At 50.8% G+C, this 10,057-nt stretch overlaps 1 protein-coding gene across 1 annotated transcript; it reads left to right on the top strand.

The window, feature by feature from the left end:
• The first annotated feature begins 1,233 nt into the window (after nucleotides 1–1,233).
• PRDM13 (PR/SET domain 13) lies at nucleotides 1,234–8,853 on the top strand. Its single transcript, XM_055433914.2, has 4 exons — nucleotides 1,234–1,377; nucleotides 2,893–3,024; nucleotides 3,314–3,434; nucleotides 7,028–8,853. The coding sequence occupies exons 1-4, from the start codon at nucleotides 1,234–1,236 to the stop codon at nucleotides 8,755–8,757; spliced, it is 2,127 nt and encodes a 708-aa protein (XP_055289889.2). The 3' UTR covers nucleotides 8,758–8,853.
• Nucleotides 8,854–10,057: the final 1,204 nt, after the last annotated feature.

Here is a 10,057-nt window from a genome sequence, read left to right as displayed (position 1 = left end):
GTCCACGGGGTTGCAAAGAGTCAGACATGGCTGAGCGGCTGAGCCCGCGTGAGCTGTCATCAACGCCCACCTCGCGCCTCTTTCCTATGACCTTTGCTAGAGTGCTTTTAAAAGAAATGTCTGGCTTGTTGGTTCTGGGGAAATTCGCCCCCAAAAATTCGTCCTCGTTTTAAACTTAAAAGCGTTCAGGGCTTGAGTCTTCGTTTGGCCTGCAGGGGAGAAATTATTAAAAATCCAGCCAGCAGAAGCCCTCTTCAATCCTCGGGTGTAGTCAGGGCACGCTATCCCCACGTCTAGTCCCACAGCCTTTAACCATTCTCCAGAGAAAGTTCGAGCCTGGGGGGCACCGGGGAGCAAAGGTGCAACTGACGTCGTCTCCCAAAACTAGTTCGGACTCTTCAAACTGGACAGAGGGAACGATGAAGTGGTTCTAAATAGACGACTGGCCTGAACCCAATCCCCTGAAATGGTAATATGGCCGTTATTTAAAAAGTGTAGGTATTTTCTGGTGTTTTCCCATCAAGTACCTGCCTAATTTCTGTATGGCACACGCCAGAAATCAATAGAAGTTAACAAGTCCTCCAAACAGTCCCCATCTCTTTGTTTAATCTCCTTTACAATAAAGCCAAAGGGGAGAGAATTAAAAATCTTTGAAGTAGACCAAGGCTCAAAGGAATCAGCCAAGTAGACTTAAAGTAGTCACTTATTTCCCAAAACTGGTTTGTCGGCGAACAATAAAAGGAAGAAAAATTTATGGAGAAATTATACAGTGGATTTGTCACTTAAAATATCGTAACTGTCTCGAGGACAATACCCCATGCTGAGGATTAATGGTCCCGCCGGACCTTTGATTCCCCAGCGCCTTTTCTTCGCCCTTGACAAATTGGAGTTTCAGGAATGGGAAGGTCGCCTGGACCATTGTGCGCCAGCCATTCAGAGGCCTCGATTATGCAGGGGGCCGAGGGAACCACTCCATGTGACCCTCTCGGGTGGGACTCTGCAGCTGCTCCGCAGCGCAACTCTCTCACCAAACTCCGCGCCCTTCCGCTCGCGGTGCCAAAAGGCGCCCGCCCAGATTGAAAAGGCGCAGTGCTTGCCCGGCCGCGTCACTCTGCGGGTGCAGGACGCACGTCGGGGCGCGGCTCGCCGGCTCGCGCGCGGCTCCGGCTCTGTCACTCGCACCCTGCTTAGGACCCCGCGCACCCGAGCGCCTGCCTGGCGGCGGCGGCAGCAATGCACGGAGCCGCCCGCGCTCCGGCCACCAGCGTGAGTGCCGACTGCTGCATCCCAGCCGGCCTGCGCCTCGGGCCGGTGCCCGGAACCTTCAAGCTGGGCAAGTACCTGTCAGACCGCAGGGAACCCGGGCCCAAGAAAAAGGTATTAGCCAGTCCGACCTCCGCTCTCTGCCGCTCGTTCGTCTCCCCTTCTTCCCAGCCTAGGAAAGGGGTGGATAGGGCTAGGGGAGGAAACGGGTGACTGAGCTGTTACCTGCCAATTCTGCCAGGTGGAAGGGGACTCCGATCATTTCCCACAAGTCGCGTTAACCAAGAGCTGGACGTGGGCCAGGATAGGGGAGAAGATATGGCTGAGAGGGGAGAGCCCCTGGGTGGGGTGCACTAGGCTCTTTGCGTGCTAGGACCACTAGGAACTCCGGATTTCCCCGGAGCGCTGGGATCTCTATCGCAGAGGCGCACCCCCCACCCCAACCCTCCTCCCGGCCCTATCCAGCCTCTCTTGGCAAACGTGCATTTTCTCTTTTATACAACACACAGGCGTTGAGGACTTTTTCTTTTTTTAATCTTCTGCCCTTCAATAAGCTAATTTGAGGCTTAAATTTACCTTCAGATAATTTAATCTCATCGTCTCCGAAAAATTTATCCTTGGAGACTTAGTTCCTAGAACCTCCCCAGGTGTTTCCCTCTGCGGATGTCTGCTTGTGGATTTGGGGCGAGAGAGGATGCGCCAGGCTGTGGCTCTGACGCGGGTTCCGAGGACCAGGAACTTCCACCCGCGTGGGTCACCTGGGCCCGGCGATTGTAGCCAGGCTCGGAGGGGCTAGGGTCGCAGATGGGAGGCTTCAGGGTCAACCTGCCAGCTCCGACTTCCCAAACAGCGTTGCGACCCCTGACCCGAAAGGGGTTCTAACAGGCTCCCGCCCGCCCTGAGGCGTCCCAGCGGGTGAAGGTCGGCCAACTGCGACCGGGAATGATGGCAGGAGTCGGGTGACTTGGGGAGGGGCGGATTGGGAAGAGGACTCTGGACTACAGCTTTCTTGTAAGGCGCTGCTAGGGGGTTCGCCGGCCGGACCAGTACCTGGTTCTTCTCGCAATCATCCTCTTCCCCGCGGAGTAAACCCTAGCTTGTCGCGAACCACGCCTTCTGCTTTAAGAGCGCTTTAATTGCTTTTAAATGACCAGTCGGGCCGCCGCTTTGTTCACTTTCGCTGCGGGGCTTGCAGGCATCTCCGCACTTGGGTGCGGTGCCGCGGGAATGAGGAGGCACGAGAGGAGGCCCGGGATGCCCTGTGTCCCGGGATTGATTGTGAAACGTCTCTTGCCTGGCATCAGGACTGCTCGCAGTACCGCGAGAGGGAGAGCTAGGGTCGGGGTGAGAAACGTCTGGGTACGAGGTGCGCCCAGGGTATATGTAACTCGCTCGGGCTGGATGCTTTCACTCGCGCTGTCAAGGTGGAACAAGAACGGTTATACTAGCCAGCCTCCCCTCTTCCTCCCTCCCCCAAGCAAGGGTCCTAAGGACTTCCCCTCCTCCCAGCAGCGCACAGCGGTCTGGCCAAAGCGAACGCAGCCATTCCGGGTGCGGGGGGGATACCCGTTCCTCCAGTTGCGGGTCCGGCCGTGGCACCTGGGAGAACGACCACTGCTTCTGTTGCAGGTGCGCATGGTGAGAGGGGAGCTGGTGGACGAGTCGGGGGGCTCCCCCCTGGAGTGGATAGGGTTAATCCGGGCAGCCAGGAACGCCCAGGAACAGACTCTGGAAGCTATTGCAGACTTACCCGGAGGACAGGTACTGTGGGCTTCCCCCCGCCACCGCCAATTCTATCTACCAAACTGTCACTGATGCTAAGAGCAAAGCACTTTAGCTAGAGGTCTCATTTAAACATCCCAACAACCCTAGAAGGTAGAGACTATTATTTTCCCCATTTGAAGAATGAGGGACGTGAGGTTCAGAGGGGTCTAATAGCTTTTCCAGCGTCACACAGCGTCAGGGCTGGGAATCGAATCTTTCTTCTCAGTTGTTTTTTGACCAGTTACCCAGGAAATGACTGCAAGCTGTCCTGTTGCTTGCGTCCCAGATCTTCTATCGAGCACTGCGAGACGTCCAGCCAGGGGAGGAGCTGACCGTGTGGTATTCCAACTCCTTGGCGCAGTGGTTCGACATACCCATCATTGCAACCCCAACGCACGACGAGAAAGGTACCGCCGCTAAGAGAGCCTCCAGGGCCAGCGCGGGTGGGCGAGAGTCCAGTCCTCCTCCTCTGGTCTTTGGGGGGCATCCCTAGACCTGAAAGGCCTTTTTCGTGCTCTGCGTAAAACTGAATTCATACTCCCAGTCGGAGTGGGCAGAGGCGACGTCACCACTACTGCCTTTAAATCAACACTAAATGCTAACAGACCATAGTAATCTCGCTCTTGATGTCAGGGAAATTTTTTTTTTCATGAATTTCATGCGGGTCGTCCTTTCTGATAGCATACCCAAAGAAACAATTATTTACTTACCTAAGAATCCATAAAGATGCCTTAACATATTATTAGGATAACTACATCATGAGCTCCAAAAATGTAACTCAAACCTGGAATGCTTTTAGAAGGTGAGGGGAATCTCTTCACCGGTTTGGAGGAGAGTAACGTGTGATTCATGGGGTCGCAGAGTCGGACACGACTGAGCGACTGAACTGAACTGAATGTATTTCTACAGCGTTTTAGAAGCATTACGGTACTTACAGCTGGTCAGTTGGCAGGTACTGAGGCCCTTCCGTTTAAATGGTATTTATTCATTTCCCTCTCCCTACTAAAATGGAAACTGGGATGTATCCCAGTTTCTTCTCAGATTTATTTGATCCCTTCCAAAGCCCAGAGCGGATTCATGCAAATTAAGGTGCAGCAAGTAACTAAAGAAAGAAACATTTTCAAACCTCCTCTAGGACACTGAGAAACACTTCCTGTGGAAAAAAGCTGGAAGGTGCTAAAATAGTTAAGATCTCCAGACTCCCTTTTATTGCACAATGCTTCTATGACTTTCTTTTTTCTTCACCAGTTGTTTTAGTTTGTAATTTCTCCTAAAGACATAGTTATATTTAAAGTCAACATCACAGATGCTGTGAAATATTTTGACACATTCTCCTGAATCGCCTGCTTAATGTCATCCCTTTAGAAATAGAGTTAAAGAACTTAATACAAGTGTGGGATTTAAGAAACACTTCATGAATAAGACAGAATGAAATTAATTCAAAATGATGAATCACTTCACTTCAGAGTGTCCTTGTCCTCTGAAAATTAATTCTATTGATTTTGTGGGTAGACCTGTATGTACAGTATTCATAAAAGTTTTCCTAAATTTTTCCTTCTATCACATTATATTACATTCTCTTGTCAACTTCTTCCAGTAAAAGAGAAACATGATAAAAGCCCCATAGTGGAGAACTCTCAAATCTGTCACTATAGAACAATTCCAAGGACTACTGGCCTTTGGGGGCCAGGAATTTTTTCAAAGAAACCCTTTCTTAGACACTCTCAAATAGTACAAAAGCAATTTGTTTGAGTGGTGGCCCTCATGTTTTCATTTCAGTCAATAGAGCCTATAAACATCATATGGTCACAGATGTCAGAACAGACACCATTTCCCTTTTGGGGAATGTGTAGTTTATTTTGAACCCTGATTTCTCCAGCTTTCAGATGCTTGAAATCTTGATAACCTTGGAGATGCATCTGAGAGAGGAGGCAAAATCACTTACAAGGTGTGTTTGATATGTTTGGCACAGGTTGGATTTCAGAATCAAGAGAACATGTCAACTCAATAGGATAAACTAAAAAAACATAATGAAACTGAAAACATACATTGGTTTAAACCTTGAAAAGAGGAAGAAATAAGTAGAGATGGCTGCAATTCTTCCAATATTGGCTAACTTTAGTGGGTTTCAATTCCATAGTAAGATTAAGGAAAATACTGACTCTTTGGTTTAGGAACAAAGCTGAGTCACTTTGGGGTAGCCTCGGAAAATGCCCTCTTCAAAACGGGGTAAGGAGAGGGAGGTTCTGAACTTAGCAGCAAGGAGGTTACTTAAGATATTAAATCAACACACCCACCAAGAGAACTCAGAAAGTCTTCCCTCTATGAAGATTTATTTTACATGGCTGTTCAGTACAACAGACATGATTTTTATCATTGAAGTGACTTTTATCTGTCTTCCATAAACAATGAGGATAGGTAACGTAGGCAAATCATCTTCCTTTCTCCATTTTCTTTCTGCTTTACCTTAACTTCTGCTAGAAAAATCTGCTCCTTACTTGAACTTCCACCTTAGTTATCTGGGAGGAAGGACGACATGCTCTATCCAGATTAAGGAGTAAAATGCATGAAGAGAGGACTATCTGAAAATGTCTCCCACTGTTGTTTCTGTAGTAATGTTTTAGAAGTTTTAGCAGCTTGTGTGCAAGGAGGAAAAATTTAACTTTCCCATTACATTTAATGAAACTGATGTTTACTTTGTATACTTTCTTGTGGGTCAGCTAACTTCTTTCTTATTTTGGACATCCTTCCCTTCACTCAACCAATTATTATCAATAATAACTGATTATTAATACACCAATAATCAATAAACCAAGTATTATCAATCAACCACAACATTTAAGAAGAAACCCCACTACAAGCTTGCTTTCTCTGAAGCGATATAACATGACCTTTTAAAGTGAAAATTAACTTCTACCATGTGATCAAAATCTGTTTCATACATATGTCTTTTGACTGCATTCACAGACCCTAGCAAAATTAAACAACTAATGTTAATAATATTAACCACACAAGGAGGTTTGATGCCAAAAGCATGTGTGTAGTCCTTGACAGAGAACTGTGTATTTATCGAAAGCTGAGTATCTATATTATTCTCTCTCTCTCTCTCACACACACACACACACACATAAATTGATATTTTCCAAGAACTTTACTAAGCTTGGATTTGTGCAGCTATCTAGGAGTTAATTAATAACCAGGTGGAACAACTGACAAGACAATGCATATAATCCTTCTGTTTTTAGAATATGAGGACCTAAGACTTTTTCTTTTCTCCCATCAAATTAAACGGGGTTAAAGAGGAAATAAAGATGCAAATAATTTTGAGGAACAGCAAATCATAGTCCCAATGTGGTCCTTCAGTTGGTCACGCTCCAGGAAAATCTCAAGCAAAGTGTTTAAGACTGGGAGGGGTTGGGGAGGGTGGGTAGTGGACATAAAAGACATTGTTCTGTGAAAAGGAATGATTACATATGGCCCATACATACAGGATATTGTCTCGCCTGGTAATGAGGCGCTCACGACCATTAGATTGGCCTTTGTTCAGTTTATCCAAACTCCTTGACATACGCCACCTATTCTGCAAACGCCAACAGATGGGCCCAGGCACAGCACAGCCCCGACACTTGATTTAAAGCAACAGCTGCTCTCGGCTCTTCCCCGGCTCTTTCAAGCCAGCCTCCCTGAGCACTGCCCTTCCAATGAAGATATGCTCGGATGGCCCGGAGAAAGTCTTCGTTGGAAAGGCCCAGGTCACACCTCTCGGTCTCTGAGTAGTCCCAGAGAATGGAGATGGTGACAAAGTTGGCCATTTGGGGCTTCTCGGAGTCCTTGCTACAGTGGGGCTACCGAACTCACTTATTCGCCGGTACCCAAGAATACTTATGCTTCACCTCACACCGCAGGTCAAAACCTGGGCTCTGCCTTGGGCGCGCTGGCGCTTGCTTTCTCTCTCTTGTTTGCTTCTCACCGGGTCTCCTTTTCACTGTTTCTCGCCCAGGGGAGGAGCGCTACATTTGCTGGTATTGCTGGAGGACGTTTAGATATCCCAATAGCCTTAAAGCACATCTACGTTTCCACTGCGTGCTCAGCAGCGGCGGGGGCCGCGCCTACCTGCACCACGAGCACGCGGCTCGCCAAGGCGCTGCCCCGGCCGCGGATGGCCTTCGCCTTTCCCCGAAACTCCCGGCGTCAGATTTCTCTGCGGCCGCCCCGGCGAGCACTCTTCGAACGCACCCGCAGGTCCCACCGGCCCCTCAGGCTTGCGGAGCGCGGGAGAGCATCAAGCGCGAGGCCTCCTCCGCGCCCTCCGCCACGTCGCCGACCCTGGCCAAGTGGGGGCCGTCCAAGAAGGGAAAGGAGCAGCCGGACCGCGCTCTGGACATGAGTGGTCCCGCCCGAGGACACGGCCACTTCCTTGGCATCGTGGGCGGTTCCCCAGCGGGGGGCGGCGGCCTCGCTTTCTACCCGGGCGTGCGCTCGGCTTTCAAGCCGGCAGGCTTGGCCAGGGCAGCCGCCGCCGCGCACGGCGACACCTACCGGGACGAGGGCGGCGGCAAACCCGGGGCCGGCCTGGCTTTAAGTAGGCTGCTGGGCGGGGGACGGGCAGGCGGACACCCGAGAAGCGGGGAGAACCCGGCGGCTGGCGGCGCTGGCCACCACCATCACCACCATGCGCACCACCATCACCATCCCAAGTGCCTACTCGCGGGGGACCCGCCGCCGCCTCCCGGTTTGCCCTGCTCTGGGGCTCTGCGCGGCTTCCCTCTGCTCCCCGGGCCCCCGGAAGAGGCGTCCGCCTTCAAGCACGTGGAGCGCGCCCCGCCCGCCGCCGCCGAGCTGCCAGGAGCGCGTTACGCGCAGCTGCCCCCGGCGGCCGGGCTGCCCCTCGAACGCTGCGCGCTGCCACCCCTCGACGCGGGCGGCCTCAAAGGCTACCCGGGTGGCGAGTGCAGCCACCTGCCGGCCGTCATGCCGGCCTTTACAGTCTACAACGGGGAGCTCCTGTACGGCTCACCAGCCGCCGCCGCTTATTACCCGCTCAAACTGCACTTCGGCGGGCTGCTCAAGTATCCGGAGTCCATCTCTTACTTCAGCGGGCCCGCGGCGGCGGCGGCCGCTCTGAGCCCGGCCGAGCTGGGCTCCCTGGCTGGCATCGACCGAGAGATCGCCATGCACACGCAGCAGTTGTCGGAGATGGCAGCCGGGAAAGGCCGCGGCCGCCTGGACGCGGGGACGCTGCCCCCGGCCGTCGTGGCGGCGAGCGGCGCCGGGGGAGGCGGCAGCGGGGGCGGCGGCGGCGCGGGCAAGCCCAAGACGGGTCACCTGTGCCTCTACTGCGGCAAGCTGTACTCGCGCAAGTACGGGCTCAAGATCCACATGCGGACGCACACAGGCTACAAGCCGCTCAAGTGCAAGGTGTGCCTGCGGCCCTTCGGCGACCCCAGCAATCTCAACAAGCACATCCGGCTGCACGCCGAGGGCAACACGCTCTACCGCTGCGAGTTCTGCGGCAAGGTTCTGGTGCGCCGCCGGGACCTGGAGCGCCACGTCAAGTCTCGCCACCCCGGCCAGAACCTGCTCCCCAAGGCGGCCGACGGCCCGGGCGCCGAGCCTCATTACCCGCCGGAGCCGGGAGAGCCCAAGAGCGACAACGACAGCGACGTGGACGTCTGCTTCACCGACGACCAGAGCGACCCCGAGGCCGGGGGCGTTGGCGAGCGCGACTAGTAACGAGTCTTCCAGGGAAGGCGGGGAGTGTGGGGGCGTGAACAGAGAGAAGAAGGGGTTCTGCTGTGGGAGAAGAGGAGCTGCCAGTGGTGAGAAAGACCCGGCGGACAAATCGGTTTGGTTTTGGTCGCGCGCCAGATTTGGAACAGTGAGCAGTCCCAGGTCAGATGCTGAAACTGAGCAAAGGTTTAGAAGCGTCTTAAAGAAATCTTGCCTTCCGAGCATCCCCAGGGCGGCGGGTCCTGGCGCACTCCAGGCCCCTGAGCACCGCGAATAGGCTTCCCATTCACCAACCCAGGCGGTTGGTTCTCCAAGTTTAAGATCACATGAATGGGAAGCCACAGCGCCCTCGAGGGCGTCGATTTTAACTGCCACGTATTTTTACATTGTTCTTTTTTGTGAAGAAAATTGTGCCTTTTGAAACGACGTTTTGTGTGTGTATTTTACATTAGCATTTCACTGCATAGGCAAAATAGTAGCCGCGATTCGGTAGATGTGACATCCATACACTTGTTTCTATTTCATCTGTTTTCGTGTCAAAGACTACGCCTTGACGCAATGAATATATAGTCGTAGCAGGTGTACAAATTGGTCAAGTTGCAATTATTTATAAGAGAATGATGATAAATGTAAAATATCTAAAGCATGAGTCTTAAGAGCACGCAATATATAATTTTAAAGAAAATGCCCTATTTGGTAGAGTACAAATGTGATGTATGTTGTTTTATAATGAATGACGTAAAGTGGATTCAGTATTTTGGTTTTGGTTCCAGTTTGTGCAATCTTTAATAAAAAATAAAGATTAAAAACAAAAGTTTGTTCACTTGGCAGGTTGAGCAGATCTTTTAACGAAATAATTTAATTTGAAAGTTGTTTTTGGGGAAACTCCATAATACAATAAATCAGGGGACATGAATACTTTGATTATTCATGAAATAAATTTTAAGTACTGTTATAATAGGGAAACATCATTTTCAATACGTGCATTTCACAGGCTCCCACATAGCAGGCAAAACAATTGTTTGCTGAAACCATCGTTAATCACGCTGTGTTTTCATCTTTATGGAAAGAAGCTAATGACCTTCAAGAAAAAACACAACCACACAATATTCCTCATCAAAAAGAACTGTGCAACCCTAGAATCACTATTTTTTGTTATGTACTATTTTGACAGAACCTCCCTTGGAGAGCAAAAGAGGAAACTTGAATAGCACTTTTATGATTTGTACATTTTAATATTCATTCAACAAATATTAAAGAAGGATCTATTTTATTGGAAGGGCTGATCTATTTGTTTTAT

This window comes from Moschus berezovskii, chromosome 10 (assembly GCF_049115385.1).
Source record: "Moschus berezovskii isolate FMDL1 chromosome 10, NW_MosBer_1.0, whole genome shotgun sequence".
NCBI lineage: Eukaryota > Metazoa > Chordata > Mammalia > Artiodactyla > Moschidae > Moschus > Moschus berezovskii.
This window is presented reverse-complemented; position numbering and strand designations above follow the sequence as displayed.

Coding starts and splice junctions, on each gene's coding strand:
- PRDM13 (XM_055433914.2), top strand. CDS start 1,234: ATGCACGGAGCCGCCCGCGCTCCGGCCACCAGCGTGAGTGCCGACTGC. Junction 1,378..2,892: donor AACCCGGGCCCAAGAAAAAG/GTATTAGCCAGT, acceptor CTTCTGTTGCAG/GTGCGCATGGTGAGAGGGGA. Junction 3,025..3,313: donor CAGACTTACCCGGAGGACAG/GTACTGTGGGCT, acceptor CTTGCGTCCCAG/ATCTTCTATCGAGCACTGCG.